Below are 14,965 nucleotides of genomic sequence, written 5' to 3'. Positions count from 1 at the left end.
ATTGGCGTTAGTTAATGGGTTTATATAGCGTAGTGAGGATTCCAATCAGTGAATAGTCCTGGAATCCCAAAATCCTGAAATCCCAAAATCCTGAAATCCCGAAATCCTGAAATCCCAAATCCCAAAATCCCAAATCTTGGCTCATTCCAGACCACCGGAGTTGTAGGAAACATCTTTAATTGGCATTAATTAATGAGTTTATATGGCGGAGCGAGGATTCCATCAGCCGGGTATGGTCCCAGAATCCCAAAATCCCAAATCCTGAAGTCCCAAATCTTGGCTCATCCTGGTGCCAGCTGGGGGGAGACAGTCCCGGGGGGGGGGGGGGGGGGTCTGTGTCCCTTGTGTGTCCCCTCCATCTTTGGGGACAGCCTGGGGACAAGGGCAGGGCCCCAGAGCTATTTGGGACAACACTGGGAGCTCTTTTGGAGACAACACCAGGACCCCAAAACTTATGGGGACAACCTCAGGTCCCCAAAACTTTTGGTGACAACATCAGGACCCCAAAACTTTTGAGGACAATGCCAGGACCTCAAAAGTTTTTGGACAACACCAGGACCCCAAAACCTTTGGTGAAAACTCCACGACCCCAAAACTTTTTGGGACAACACTGGGATCTCTTCTGGGGACAACCTCAATATCCCAAAACTTTTTGGGACAATAGTAGAACCTCAAAAATTCCTGTGACAATGCCAGGCCCCAAAACTTTTGGTGCCAACCCCACAACTCTGCAGGCACAACCCACAAGGGTGCACCCCCGTTCCGGCAGGGCCAGGAGCTGCTGGCATTGCGGAGAATCCCAATCCCCTTCCTGGGGAGTGTCCGTTCTGTTCTCTGGCCCATTCTGCTGTCTGGCCCATCCTGCTGTCTGTCTGGCCCATTGTCCAGCCCATCCCACTGTCCAGCCTGTCCCTACTATCTGGCCCATCCCGTTGTCCAGTCTGTCCCATTGTACAGCCTGTCCTGTTGTCCGTCCATCCCGCTGTCCAGCCCATCCCATTGTCTGGCCCATCCCATTGTCCCGCCTGTCTCGTTCTCTGGCCCATCCCCCTGTCCATGTGTTCTGCTCTCTGGCCTGTCCTGCTGTCCGTCCGTCCTGCTGTCCGCCCTGTCCCATTATCTGGCCCATCCCATTTTCAGGCCCATCCCATTGTCCGGCCCATCTTGTTCTCCGGCCCATCCCACTATCCATCTGTCCTGCTGTCTGGCTTGTCCCGCTGTCCATCCGTCCCGCAGTACATCCATCTGTCCCACTGCCCATCTGTCCGTGCGTCCGTCCATCCATCCTGCTGTCCGTCCGTGCGTCCATCCGTCCCTACTGCCCGGCGCCGTAGGGCCAGTTGAAGGTGCTGCCGGACAGCAGCATGTCGCGGATCAGGGTCTCGATGGGTGTCTTGCCCACCAGGCGCATGAAGAAGAGCTGTGAGATGAGGGCGGCGGGCACGGCGCGCAGCGCGGGCAGCCGCAGCAGGAGCCGCCCGAAGCGCTGCGGCTGCGACGGGAACTGTGAGCGCTCGTACTCGGTCAGCGCCACCTGCGCCTTCTCCTGCAGCGTCTCCACGTGCGCCGGGTCCGACAGCCCGCAGGCGTCTGCCAGGGAACAGAGAGGGTTTCGATGTGTGGGGGGTGGCATGGAATCTGTTGGGAATGTCCCCAAATTCAATATCCCCAAAATCCATTGGGAATATCCCTGAATCCATTGGGAATAACCCCAAATCCATTGGAAACAGCCGAAAATCCAATATCACAAAACCCACTGGGGATATCTCCAAATCCATTCGGAAAAACCTCAAATCCATTGGGAATATCCCCAAGGGAATATCCCAAAAGGCAGTATTCCCAAATCCATTGGGAATATCCTCAGATCCAATCTCCCAAAATCCATTTGGAATCTCTCAAAATCTATTGGGAATATCCCAAAATCCAATATCTCAAAATCCATTTGGAATATCCCAAAATTTAAAGAAATATCCTGAAATTTATAGGGAATATCCCCAAATCCATCAGGAATCTTTCAATATCTCAAGTCCCCAAACCCTCAGAAAAACCCGCAAAAACCTTTCCCTGTTCATTCCCAACTTCAGATGGACCCAACCACCAGCTCTTGGATAAACAAAGGAAAACCTCTCCTTACTCACTCCCAGAACCCCCAAACCCTCAGAAAAACCCTCAGAACAACCTCTCCCTACCCATCCCCAACCCCAAAAACCCTCAGGAAAACCCCAGTCCCTCCCACCCGCCCCCAGCCCCTCACCGGGTGTGAAGAGGGCAATGGCCTTGAGGCAGCTGTACTCGGCCGAGTCCACCTGCAGCCGGTTGAGCTTCTCCACCTGCTCCTGGAAGACCCGGATCTGATCCATGAAGGCCACCACCCTCTCTGCCGACATGGGCGAGGCATGGAAGCCGGCGGCCGCCAGCAGCGGCGCCATGTGCAGCGGCAGCGCCGACTGCGCCGCGTTCAGCACGAACAGCTCGCTCCAGCTCAGCCGCAGCAGGGCCACCTGGTCAGACACGGGCAGCTCGGGGAAGAAGGGGATGTTCCGCGCCCACTCCACCGTGCTGAAGAGCAGGCGGGCGGCCAGCTCGCAGATGTTGTCGATGCCCATGACGCTGCCCGGCGGCTGCTGCTGCTGCGCGTACTGCGAGCCGTAGCGCGCCGCCGGGTAGGGTTCGGCGCGCAGCAGCTGCGAGATCAGCTCCGACACCGGCTGCCCGTTGAAGAAGTCGCCAGCTGGGAGGGGATTGGGGCTGCTGCTGGAGTGGCTGGGGGGAATTCGGCCCCGCTGCACGGCTGGAGGGGGAGGAAGGTTGGGGTTTTCATGGTGAGCACAAAAAGTCCCATTAGATTTTCATCCCAATCCAAAAAATCCCACCACATTCTTATCCCAACCCCATATGGATCTTCATCCTGATCCCACATGGATCCTACTGGGTTTGCATGGTAAACCCAAAAGATCCCACCAGATTTTCATCCTGATCCCACACAGATCCTACTGGATCTTCATCCTGATCCAGCATGGATCCTACAGGGTTTTCATCCCGATCCCAAAAAAATCCCACCAGATTTTTATCCTGATCCCACATGGATCCTACTGGATCTTCATCCTGACCCCAATCAGGTCCTACTGGATCTTCATCCCAATACCAAAGAAACCTTCTGGATTTTCATCCTGATCCTAAAAAATCCCACTGGATTTTCATCCTGATCCTAAAAAATCCCACTGGATTTTCATCCTGACCTCACAAGGATCCCCCAAAAATCCCCAAAAAAATCCACAAAAAAGAGGAAAGAATTAGGGTTTTTTTCCCCAAAACCTTGGATTCCCAGAATTCCTGGATTCCTTGGGAATTTTTTCCCTACCTTCCTTCCTCATGCCCACTCGGAAGCACTTCTTGAGGCGGCAGTACTGGCACTGGTTCCGGTGGTGTTGGTCAATCTGGCAATCCCGGTTGGACCTGCGGGAATTATCGGGATCAGCCGGAATTAGCAGGAATTTCAGCCCACCCAAATCCATCCCAGGAATCCCAGAGCCCATTCCCCAGTTTTTATGGGATTTTGTTGAAATGGTCATTGCTGATGGGTTTTTTTTCATGATGATACCAAAAAATTCCATTGTATTTTCATCCTGATCCCAAAAAATCCCACTAGATTTTCATCCTGATCCCTGCCACATCTGGAAACGTTTTTAGGATTTAATTGTTGGTGAGCCCATGGATGCAGCTCCAGGAATTCCACGGAATTCCAGGAATTTCCTGTGGGGTTGGGCCTGAAATCCCTCAGGCAGTGTTGACCCCAAATCCCACAGGATTCTGGGATAAAGGGAGAGAATTCCCCCCAAATTCCTCAGAGCCTGCAAAAGGATGGATTCATCCCAAAATTCCTCAAATTCCCAAAATCCCTGGAAAAGGGCTCCTGGCCCATGGATTCATCCCAAAATTCCCAAAATCCCTGGAAAAGGGCTCCTGTCTCCCATTCCCACATGGAATCTCCCATCCAACCCCCCCAGATCCCATTCCCAGGCTGATCCCAGAGCAGGAAATCCCTTCCCAGTAGGAATCAGGGCGGGAAAAGAGAATTTGGGATGAATTCTGGGGTTGGAGCCGCGGGAATCCCACCACAGAACCTTCCAGAATCCCAACACAGAATTAATTCATCCTCAACATCCCCGGCGCGGCCGGGAACGTGATCCCGATGAAAAGCAGGATCAGGAGCAGCCCTGACGTCTTCATCCAGGCCTGAATTCCCAGAAAACGACCAGGAAAGGCTCAAAGAACTGGGGAAAAAACAGGAATTGTCCCAGAATATTTTTTTCCAGTGATGAAAACATCCAGGGGAGCCGCCAAGGTCTGGGAGCAGCAGGAAAAGATTCCAAAATTATCCTGGATTATTTTTTCCCCAGTGGATAATTTCTTGGAATTTTGGGAAAAGATCCCAAAATTATCCTGGATTTCTTTTCTCCAGTGGATAAAACCACCTGGATAATACCCACTGTGCCTGTGGAATTTTGCGAAAAGCTCCCAGAAATATCCCAGATTTTTCCCAATGGGCAAAATCACCTGGATGATCCCACCACAACCTTGGAATTTTGGGAAAAGCTCCCAAAATTATCCCAGAATTTTTCCAGTGGATAAAGTCACAAGGACAATTCCTTGGAATTTTGGGAAAAGCTCCCAAAAATTGTACCGGATTTTTTCCCAGTGGATAAAACCACCTGGGTAATTCCTTGGAATTTTGAGAAAAGCTCCTCAAAACTCATCTCAGATTTCTCCCAATCCCAGCAGGAATTCCCTCAATCCCTCCCCAGCTCCAGGGGCGGCACAGGCCAGAATCCAAAAAGGAAAAATTTCCCTTTTTTTTTTTTTTTTCAAAAGTCAGGAAGTGACTTGGGAATTTTTGGCTTTTCCAGAGGAACAAAGCTCCAGGATCCCGCTTTTGTTCTGGGAATCCAAAGCGGCCCCAAGCTCATTTGCATATTCAAAATGCCTTTAATTATCGCTCCCGCTAATTACCCGCCCTAATTAAGTCATTAGCACAGCCCGGGCCTTTCGGAGCTTCCCAAATTTCCCAGCTCACTGCCTCCTATCCCACTGGAAAACTCCAGGGGGGATTTTTGGGAAAGGTTTTCCCGATGCTGGGGGAAGGTTCGGCTCTTGGGAAAAATCCGGGAGGAATTTACGGAGCTTTTCCCGAAATTCCAAGGAATTAATCAGGTGTTTTTATCCATTGGGAAAAAAATCCAGGATGATTTTGGGAGCTTTTCCCAAAATTCCAAGGAATTACCCAGGTGGTTTTATCCACTGGGAAAAATCCAGGAGGATTTTTTGGGAAGGTTTTCCAGCTGGGAATTCTGGTCCGAGCCACTCCTGGAGCTGGGGAGGGGTTGATGGAATTCCTCTTGGGATTGGGAGAAATCTGGGATGAGTTTTGGGGAGCTTTTCCCGAAATTTCAAGGCTGTGGTGGGATCATCCAGATGATTTTGCTCATTGGGAAAAATCCGGGATATTTCTGGGAGCTTTTCCCAAAACTTCTAGGAATTATCCTGGTGGTTTTATCAACTGGAAAAAAAAATCTGGGATAATTTCAGGGGAACTTTCCCCAAAATCCGGGATTTTTTAGGATCGGGAGCCGACTCCTGCCAAGATTGGATCAAATGGCTCCTGGATGATTTCCAATCCTTTTCCCTCCTCCCAAAAATTCCAGAGCCCTCCCTGAGCCGGGATGAGGGAATGAGGACCCTCAGAAATTTGGGAATTCTGCCCTCTGGGAGCAGCCTGGGAACTCCCTCGTTCCAAACTCTGGGAATTCCTGGAGGTTCTGGCAGCTCCGAACTTCCTGGGGATCCCATCCTGGATTCCTCAGGGATCCCGGATCCTGGAATTCCAGGGGATTCCTGCTCCCACTATCCTGGAATTCCAGAGGATCCCCGCTCCCATTATCCCGGAATTCCAGGGACTCCCTGCTCCCATTATCCCGAAATTCCAGAGGCTCCCTGCTCCCGGTATCCCGGTGGACTGCTGTCCCCGGTATTCCAGAGGATCCTGCCCCTGCTGGATGCCGGTGTTCCCGGTCCATCCCGGTGTTCCCGGTGCTCCCGGCATTCCCGCGGTTCCCGTTGGATCCCGGCCATGCCCGGGGTGATTCACGGGCACCGCGGGAACGCCGGGAGCGCCGGGAACACTGGGATGGACCGGAATGGACCGGGAATGGACCGAGATGGACTGGGAATGCCGGGAGATGGACCTGGAATGCCGGGAATGGGGACAGCCGGGGCTGGGGGATACTGAGATGGATTGGGGGGAAACCTCAGCTGAACTGGGAGCCCCTGGGCTGAACTGGGAGCGCCGTTTCGAGCTGCACTGGGGACCCCTCATTTGCACTGGGAGCCACTGGTTTGTACTGGGAGACTCTCGTGCTGTACTGAGAGCCACTGGTTTGTACTGGGACACCCCCAGCACCACCACACCGAGACCCCAACTCATCCCCAACCGGGATCCCCCGCTGTCCCCCCGCTGTCACCTGCAGGTGTAGCTGAGGTTCCTGCGGATGCTGCGCTTGAAGAAGCTCTTGCAGCCCTCGCAGGTGAAAACGCCGTAGTGCTTCCCGCTGGATTTGTCCCCGCACACCACGCAGTCCGCGCCGGCCCCGGGCCGCTCCTCCTCGCCGTGCTCCGCGTCGCTGCCGCCGCCGCCGGGGGACGCCGCCTCCTCCGCTCCGCCGCCGCCGCCGCCCCCGGTGCCACCGGCTCCGCCACCGTTCGGTTCGCCCCAAGCGCCGGCCACCATGGCCATGGCTCCGCGGGGCCGCGGGGGCTCAGCGCCGCATCGAGCGGAGCCTGCCGGTGCTGCTGCTCCTCCCGGTGCTTTTTCTCCTCCCGGTGCTTTTTCTCCGCCCGGTGCTGCTTCTGCTCCCGGTGCTTCTGCTCCCGGTGCTGCTTCTGCTCCTGGTTCTTCCCCCCGTTCTTCTCCTCACGGTTCTTCTCACGGTTCTGCTCTCTGGTTCTTTTCCTCACGGTTCTTCTCCCGGTTCTTCCCCTCCCGGTGCTGGTTCTGCTCCCGGTGCTTCCCCTCCCGGTTCTTCCCCTCCCGGTGCTTCCCCGCGCCGAGTTCGGTAAGTTTTACCGAGGAACCGCCGGCTGGGAAAAGCTCCGCTTTTTGGGGTAGTTTTTTAGGGATTTTTTTGGGGTCGCCCCCTCAGGGATTTGTCGCTCTCCTCCTCCTCCTCCTCCTCCTGCCGGTTCACGGCCCCGCGGAAAGTTTGCGGCGGCGGCGGCGGCGGCGGGGCCGGGGCGCGGCGCATCCCCCCGCGGGCACCGGCCGCATGCGGGGCCGCTCCCGCCCCCGGTGGCTCCTGCGCTCCGCGGCACCGGCTGGAAGGAGGAGGAGGAGAAGAGGAGGAGGAGGAGGAGGAAGGAGGCGGCGCTGCCCCGGTTCGCCCTCGCCGCTCTCCGGGCCCCGCCGCCGCTCGCAGCCCGGTGCCGGTGCGGCTGCGGGTGCGGGTGCGGCGGGACCGGCTCCGCCGAGCCCCGGGGCTCTCCCCGCCTCCCGTGAAAGAGCAAAGTTCAGCCGCTGCCGCGGTGGCCGCCCTGGATGCTCCTCCCCGGCCTCCTCCCCTTCCGCTCCCGGGTCCTGCCCCGGTCCCGGCCCCGCCGCTGCCGCCACCGCCGCACCGGGGCCGCTCCCCGCCCCCCGCGCCCCGCGGGTCGGGAACGGCCAGCGGGGCCGGCGGGAGCGAGGGGAGCGGGGATGGAGAGCGCGGTTCGGCGCCGGAGGCGGCGGCCGGGGCCCCTCCCGGGCCCCCGCGGCCGTTCGGGCACGCCCGGGGCTCGGCCGGCACCGGGAGCGCTGGGAAACCGGGATGGGAATGGGAAACCGGGATGGGAATGGGAAACCGGGATCAAACTGGGAAACCGGGATGGGGCCAGGAAACCGGGATCAGACTGGGAAACCAGGATCAAACTGAGAAAAAGGGATGGGACTGGGGAACTGGGATCAGACTGGGAGCCTGGCACTGGTATCCCAAATCAAACAGATCCCGGGATCCAGGCGAGGGCCTGGCAGGAGCCCCACGTGGCACCGGGATCCCAGCACGGAACTGAGAATCTGGGATCAAAATGGGATCACTGGGATTCTGGGTCAAACTGGGAGCCTGGCACTGGAACTGGGATTACAGGATGTAGCTGGAATCCCAGCATCAAGCTGGGAGCCTGGTGTTGTGCTGGGAGCCCCACATTGCACCAGGACAAAATCCTATGGCCCCATAAACCCCCAAGGCCCCAAAAGGTCCCTGCGGCCCCATAAAGTTCTGAGACCCCAAAAACCTCTATAAACTCCCCATGGCCCCAAAGTTCCCTGCAGCCCCATAAAGTCCCCGTGGCCCCAAAGGTCCTGCGGCCCCATAAATGCGGCTGCAATGCGGTCAATCCAGTCGGACCCGTCTCCCGGTGGGTGCTGGGATTCCTGGGAATCATTAACCCGGGATAATCGGGATAATCCCAGCGGGAAAAGGTGCCTGACCCCGGCACCCCACCCTGCCCCGGGCACTTACGGGGCAAAGTCCCCGAAGTGACCCCAAAAACGCCACAGTGTCCCCAAGGTGCCAGGCTGGGATCGACCTTGGAGTTCCTGATCCGGGTTCTGGGTCGGGATTTAGGGAAAAGCAAAGCTAAGCCTGGAATTGGGGTGCAGCAGAGATGGCTACAAATGGAATTAAACCCCAAATTTCCTGGATTTAGAGGTTTGATCCTAAAGCCAAACAAATCATGGTATAACCCCTGGAAAATCCAGCTGGGAATGGGGTCAGCTTTGGGAGATCCACACCAATCCCTTGTCCCCACAATGTCCCCAAGAGTGGGGTGCCATAATTCCCTGGATTTAGGGTGCTCTGAAAGGATCCCAGTTCCCCAAATCATGGGACAATCCCTGGAAAATCCAGCTGGGAATGGGGCTGGCTTTTGAGGGATCTCAATCCACAGAGTCCCCCTGTCCCCCCAATGTCCCCAAGAGTGGGGTGCCCCAGTTCCCTGGATTTAGGGGATCCCAATTCCCCTGATCATGGGACAAGCCCTGGGAACCCCAGCTGGGAATGGGGCTGGGTTTTGGGGGATCCCAATCCGGGCCCAGTGGGGTCACCCCCACCCTTCCCCTGTGCCAGGCTGGGATTTGTGGCCTTGGGTTCTCTGGAAAAAAAACCAACCCAAACCCCCCAAAATACCCCAAAATAACAATCCAGGAACAAAGGTGTAAATCCGATCTGGGTTTGTTTTGATGTTTGATCTCCAGAGGAATTCCAGTTCCTGAATTCCCAAATTCCCGAATAATTCCCATTCCTACCCCTCCTCCTCCTCCTCGCTCTGCTCTGCTGCTCCCGCCCCACAAAAGGGCCCCAGGAAGGCTCCGAGGTTTTTCCGGGCTGCTTTTTGGGGTCAGCGGCAGCTCCAGAGGCTTCGGGATGGTTTGGGGTTCTGGTGGGGTGTGAAGGATGGGGTTGGGGATGGTGGAAAAGCAGGAAAAGATCCCAAAAATCATCCCAGCTCCTTCCTAATGGACAAACCCGGCCTTGATGGAGAGATCCTAAAAATCATCCTGGATTTTTTTTCAGTGGGGGAAATCACCTGGGGATCCCCAGTGTGGATTTGGGATTGGATCGGGATTGGGCTGGGATTGAACTGGGATCGGATCAGGATTGGACTGGGATTGGATCAGGATTGGACTGGTTCCACCCCATCCCTCTGTCCATCCGTCCCCCCCGATGTCCCATGGGTGAAATGGAGCATTTTGGGGTCAAATCCCTGATTTTCAGCCACTCTGGGCGTTCAAGCCTCGCTGTCCCCACATTGCCCCTTCCCCCGCCATGTGCCCAGTGTCACCCCAAGGAGCGGTGACGGTGACACCTCCGGACAATCCCCAGGGCTGACCTGACTTCTCCACCTTTCCAGGGGGAAACTGAGGCACCAACCAGGGACTCACGGTGGCCACGGGCTCAGGGGGGCGTGGCAGGGGGACGTGCCAACGCCAGGTGCCACCTGCCATATCCTGGTGCCACCTGCCGTGTCCCCTGCTGTCCCCAGCCCCGAGGTGGCCCTGCCTGTCACAGGGCCCTGACCCCGCACAAAGCGAATTTGAATCTCAAAAGGAGCCAAGCCCTGACCTCTGACCCCGGGGTCAGCCGGGCCCCCAGACACGGACACGGACACTGGACAGACACTGGACACGGACCCCATAGTTTCCGAGTTTCCCCATAGATTTCCGAATTTCCCCGGGATTTCCGGGGCTCCCCATGAATTTCCGAGTTTCCCCAGGGATTTCCGGGGCTCCCTAGATGCAGGTCTCGCCTCCTCGCTGCAGCTCCCGCAGTGTCCGGGCCAGGGCTCGCTCCCTGCGGCCGTGCTGGCCCTGCAGCGCCGCCGCCCGCGCCTGCAGCCGCCGCAGCTGCTCCGCCTGCTTGCGCCGCGCCCCGCGGTACGCCAGGGCCAGCGAGCTGCGGGCACCGGGGGCATCAGGGGATTGGGGGCACCCAAGGGGAGCAGGGGGTTTGGGGGGTTTGGGGATTTAGGGACCCGGGGAATGGGAGGAGCTCAGGGGGTTTGGGGCGTCGGGCGATTTTGGGATTTAGGGATTCAGGGAGTTGGGGGGAGCAGGGGGATCCAGGGGAGCCGGAGGTTTTGGGATTTAGGAAGTCAGGGAATCGGGGGAGACGGGGATTTTTGGGATTTAGGGATTTTAGGAGTCAGGGGAGCTGGGAGATCCAGGGGAGCCCGTGATCTGGGGATTTAGGGAGTCAGGGAGTTGGAAGAGCTGGGAGCATGAGGGGGAGCCGTGAATTTTGGGATTTAGGGATTTAGTGAATCGGGGGAGCCAGGGGTTTAGGAAGTCAGGGGGATGAGGGGAGTCAGGGCTTCCAGGGAGTCAGGGAGACTGAGGGAACCGAGGGGACCCAGGACACCCGGAGGACCCAGGGACACCCAAGGGACCCCGGCCCGTGCTGACCTGTGCGCCTGGAGGAGCTCCAGGGTGACGGTGGCACTGTGTCCCTGCTGGGCACGGCTGGCAGCGCTGCCCCGCTCCAGGGCCAGCGCCAGCTCCTGGGCACGGCCACGCAGCTGCTCCGTCCTGGGGACACGGGGCAGTGTCACCAGGGCCACCCCGAGCCCGCCCCACCAGCCCGCCCAGCACCATTCCCAACCCCACACAATTCCAGCCCCACACCATTCCCTGTCCCCACAGAATTCCCAGCCCCACACATTTCCCGATCCCACACAGCTCCTGACCCCACACAATTCCCAATCCCCCACAGCTCCCATCCCTCACCTGGCCCGAATCCGGAGCAGTTCCTCCCTCGTTCTCTCGGGGTCCGGGGGGTTTCCCGGGGCCATCGTTGCCCCCCGCCCCATCCGCGCCTCCTGCAGAGATTTCCGGCTGTCTCCCATCCCTCGGCATCCCCCAAATCCCGGGAACGGCCCCACGGGATCCATCCCTACCTCCTCGGAGCTGCTGCCGGAGCTGCTGCCGGAGCTGCTGCCGGAGGCTCCGTCCCGCCCGTCCCGCTCCCGGTCCCATTCCCGGTGCCGCTCCCGGTGCCGCTCCCGTTCCCGCAGCAGGAGGCGCAGCGCGGCCTCGCGGGGCCCGTGCGCGGCCAGCAGCAGCTCCAGGGCTCGCTTCTCCTTCTGAGCCAGCTGCAGCCGCGTCCGCAGCTCCGCCAGCGCCTCCTGGCACCGCGGGGAAACTGAGGCACGGCCGGGGAGACAGGGGGCACCGGGGAGGGAAGCCAGGGAGGGATCCATGAAGGGATCCAGGGAAGGATCCCAACCCCACCTTGAGCACCGCCAGCTCCTGCAGCAGCTCCTCCTTCTCCGGCCGCCTCCAGCCGGGCAGCAGCGCCCGCGCTTCCCGCAGCGCCCGCTCCGCCCGGCCCCGGGGGTCGCGCTCCGGGGGAGGCTCCGAGGGCTCGGCGGCGTCCAGCAGGGACCCCTCCACCGCCGCCTGCTCGGCGCGGAGCCGCCGGATGAGCTCCCGCAGCGCTCCCTCCTCCATCCCCCGGGGCCTGCGGGGCGGGCACGGCGGCGGTGGGCACGGGGCACCCGGGGGGGGCTCAGCGCCGGGACCCCCGCGCCCCCGGTACCTGTGAGCCCCGGGGCTGTCCGCGGGGTGCTCACGGCTGTCTGGCTCCGCTGGCCCCGAGGGCTCCGGTGTGGCGAGGCCAGGTCCGGGTGCGCAGTCCAGGCTCTGTTCCGGTGTGGCGGGGCCAGGTCCCGGTTCGTGGCCCGGGCTCGGTTCCGCCGCGGTTCCTGGGCACGTTGCGGGCAGTGCCGCTGCCCAGGGGTGCCCGCAAGGTGGTGTGGGGGGCATTGGGATGCCCCACAAGCTCCCTGCATCCCCCCGAAGTCCTTCCAGTACCTCCCGGTATCCCTCGTGCATCCCCCACTGCCACACGTGGGCCTTACACATCCCATTGGCATCCTCCCTGATTGCTCCCCAGTATCCTCCCAGTATTCCCAGTATCCCCCCAGTATCCTCCCAGATAACTTCCCAGAATCTTCCCAGTATTCTCCCCACCACACCAGCGTCCCCCCTCATAACCCCTCAGTTTCCCCCAGCCCCCTGTGTCCCCCCGCTGTCACTCACCCCCACGGGTGCCACCCTCCGGTGCCACCTTTGCCCGCAACAGGTCCAGGAGGGCGACGTAGGCGCCCCCACAGCGCTCGCTGGGGGACAAGGGGCTCAGGAGGACTGTCCTCAGCCCTGTCCCCATCCCCGTCCCCAGCCCTGTCCCTGTTCCCATTCCTCATCCTTGTCCTCATCCCCACCCAAGTCCCCATCCTGATTCTGATCCTAGTCCCGATCTTGATCCCTGTTCCCATGCAGTCAATCCCATCAATCCCATCCCATCCCACCCCTATCCCTATTCAGGTCCCCATCCCGAGGGTCTCAGGGAACTGTCCCCATCCCGTGTCCCCATCCCATGTCCCCTGTCCCACCTGCAGCTCAGTGCCAGCCGCAGCCCGCTGCAGCTCAGTGGAGCTGTCCCCATCCCTGTCCCCTGTCCCGTGTCCCCATCCTGTGTCCCCATCCCGTGTCCCCTGTCCCACCTGCAGCTCAGTGCCAGCCGCAGCCCGCTGCAGCGCGCCTCCCGCCGCCCCAGCTCCATGCTCAGCCGCTCCGCCTCGCCCTTGCACTCGCCCAGCGCCGCCAGCAGCTCCCGGTTCACCTCCTGCAGCCGCGCCAGCATCCTGCGGGCCCGCGGGCACCGGGACAGTGCCTCAGTGACCCCAGGGGGGGTCGGGGGACTCTGGGCTCGGGATTTGGGGAGGACTCGGGGTTCGGGGGGTACTCACCCCTGCAGCTGCGGCAGCCGCTCCTCCTGCTCCCGGCCCGGCCCCGCCGAGGGCTGGGGGGACAGCGGGCCGTGGGGCTGCAGGGGAGGAAGCAACATGGAGGGGAGCGGCCCGGGGGGGGTCATCCCAGGGGACGGCACCCCGTGGGACCGAGCACCGCCACCACCCCGGGTGACATTGCGCGGAGGGGACGCCAGAGCCCCATGCCAGGGCAGGACTCCCCCGTGCCCCAGCCCCGCACTCACCCGGTGCCCCGGGGGGCTGCTGGGCCCGGGGGTGTCATCGACCCCGGGAGTGTCACCGACTCTGGGGGCGTCGCCAGTCCCAGAGGCGTCGCCTGTCCCGGGGGTGTCACCGGTCCCGGGGATGTCACCGACGCCAGGGGTGTCACTGCCAGACCCTCCCGGCTCCTCCAGCCTGGCCAGAGCCTCCCGCAGGTCTCGCACCTGAGCCGGACACGGGGCTCAGCACCGCCACCGCTGCGGTGACACCCCGACGGTGGCACCCGGGGACACCGCGAGGGTGGCACCCGCTGTCCCGCACCCACCTGGCCCTGCAGGCGCTCCCGCTCGCCCCGCAGCGCCCGCAGGGCGGTCGTGGCCTGGCCCAGCTCCTCGTCCCGCTGGCCCAGGGCTGTCCGCAGGCTCGCGTTCCTCGCCGCCGCCGCCGCCACCTCCGCCGGTAGCCCCGGTCCCGCCGCCGCCTCCGGCCAGCAGCGGCGGGCCCAGCCCGGTGTCCGGCTCAGCTCCTGCAGGCTCTGCCCGTGCCAGGCCGGTCAGTCCGTACCCGCCGTGCCGCCGAGGGCACCGCGGGCGTGGCGAGGCTCACCTGGAGCGCCCGGTGCCAGGCCGGGGCGGGCGGCGGCCACGCCGGGGGCTGCCGGCGGCGGCAGAAGGCGGCGCGCTCCAGGGAGCTCACGGCGTGCTGCAGGCGCTCGAAGAGATCCGGGCTGCGCGCTGGGGACAGCGACAGCGACACGGTCGCCGTCAGGGCAGGGACAGAGCGGCGATGGCACCTGTGGTGGCATGGGGGGCGGCGCTCACCGTCCGGGCTGGCAGCGGCGACAGTGGGGACAGTGGCGGTGGCCTCCCAGCCGTCCTCATCCTCCCTGCGGGGCGAGGAAGGGCATGGTGATGTCCCGGTGTCCCCTCGCTCCCGGTGTCCCCTCAGTCCCGGTGTCTCCTTAGTCTCAATGTCTCCTCAGTCCCGGTGTCCCCGCGTTCCCGGTGTCCCCGCGCTCCCGGTGTCCCCGCGGGTGGCTCTCCAGGTGACGGTACCTGGCGGGGCGCTGCTGTCGTCGCTGCTGTCGCGGGGCCGCCCCTGCCAGCAGCGGGATGTCCTCGATGTCCCCGGCCACGTCCTCCTCATCCTCCTCATCCTCCTCCTCCGCATCCTCCTCCTCTTCCTGGCGCGAGGGCCGGGCCGGGGTGCCCGTGGGGGTGCCCGTGCCCCGTTCAGCGCCGGGGGCAGGGCGGGTGGCACCTACCGGGCTCTCCTGGCACAGGGATGAGCTGCGGCCACCAGCCCGGCCCGCTGGGCCACCGGCCCCGTCCCGGTGCCCGGAGCGGGAATTCCACCGCGGAGCGCGGCACAGGGAGCCCCGGGAGCGGGTGGGGTCAGCCCCGTTTGGGGT

General features: G+C 61.2%; 2 protein-coding genes across 2 annotated transcripts; both read right to left on the bottom strand.

Annotated features, from left to right (window-relative positions):
* Nucleotides 1-160: 160 nt before the first annotated feature.
* On the bottom strand, nucleotides 161-7,302 carry NR2F6 (nuclear receptor subfamily 2 group F member 6). Its single transcript, XM_063161267.1, has 4 exons — nucleotides 6,519-7,302; nucleotides 3,362-3,456; nucleotides 2,255-2,791; nucleotides 161-1,590 (listed from the first exon to the last, which is right to left on the bottom strand). Exons 1-4 carry the CDS (start codon nucleotides 6,788-6,790, stop codon nucleotides 1,316-1,318), a joined length of 1,179 nt encoding a protein of 392 aa, XP_063017337.1. The 5' UTR covers nucleotides 6,791-7,302; the 3' UTR covers nucleotides 161-1,315.
* USHBP1 (USH1 protein network component harmonin binding protein 1) lies at nucleotides 7,167-14,435 on the bottom strand. The gene is made up of 16 exons (XM_063161335.1): nucleotides 14,348-14,435; nucleotides 14,119-14,288; nucleotides 13,880-14,005; nucleotides 13,578-13,778; nucleotides 13,333-13,409; nucleotides 13,047-13,227; nucleotides 12,623-12,702; nucleotides 12,120-12,569; nucleotides 11,813-12,041; nucleotides 11,479-11,706; nucleotides 11,309-11,400; nucleotides 10,869-11,110; nucleotides 10,333-10,478; nucleotides 8,320-8,458; nucleotides 7,669-7,843; nucleotides 7,167-7,368 (listed from the first exon to the last, which is right to left on the bottom strand). Exons 1-16 carry the CDS (start codon nucleotides 14,433-14,435, stop codon nucleotides 7,167-7,169), a joined length of 2,826 nt encoding a protein of 941 aa, XP_063017405.1.
* Nucleotides 14,436-14,965: the final 530 nt, after the last annotated feature.

Source organism: Melospiza melodia, chromosome 7 (genome assembly GCF_035770615.1).
Source record: "Melospiza melodia melodia isolate bMelMel2 chromosome 7, bMelMel2.pri, whole genome shotgun sequence".
NCBI classification, from domain to species: Eukaryota; Metazoa; Chordata; class Aves; order Passeriformes; family Passerellidae; genus Melospiza; species Melospiza melodia.
Note: the sequence above shows the minus strand (reverse complement) of the source record. Positions and strands in the feature narration are given on the sequence as shown.

Coding starts and splice junctions, on each gene's coding strand:
- NR2F6 (XM_063161267.1), bottom strand. CDS start 6,790: ATGGCCATGGTGGCCGGCGCTTGGGGCGAACCGAACGGTGGCGGAGCC. Junction 2,792..3,361: donor AGTGGGCATGAGGAAGGAAG/GTAGGGAAAAAA, acceptor CTCCCCCTCCAG/CCGTGCAGCGGGGCCGAATT. Junction 1,591..2,254: donor CATTGCCCTCTTCACACCCG/GTGAGGGGCTGG, acceptor GTTCCCTGGCAG/ACGCCTGCGGGCTGTCGGAC.
- USHBP1 (XM_063161335.1), bottom strand. CDS start 14,435: ATGAGGACGGCTGGGAGGCCACCGCCACTGTCCCCACTGTCGCCGCTG. Junction 12,703..13,046: donor TGGGGACACAGGATGGGGAC/ACGGGACAGGGG, acceptor CTTGTCCCCCAG/CGAGCGCTGTGGGGGCGCCT. Junction 7,844..8,319: donor GCCATGGGGAGTTTATAGAG/GTTTTTGGGGTC, acceptor CCGGTTTCCCAG/CGCTCCCGGTGCCGGCCGAG.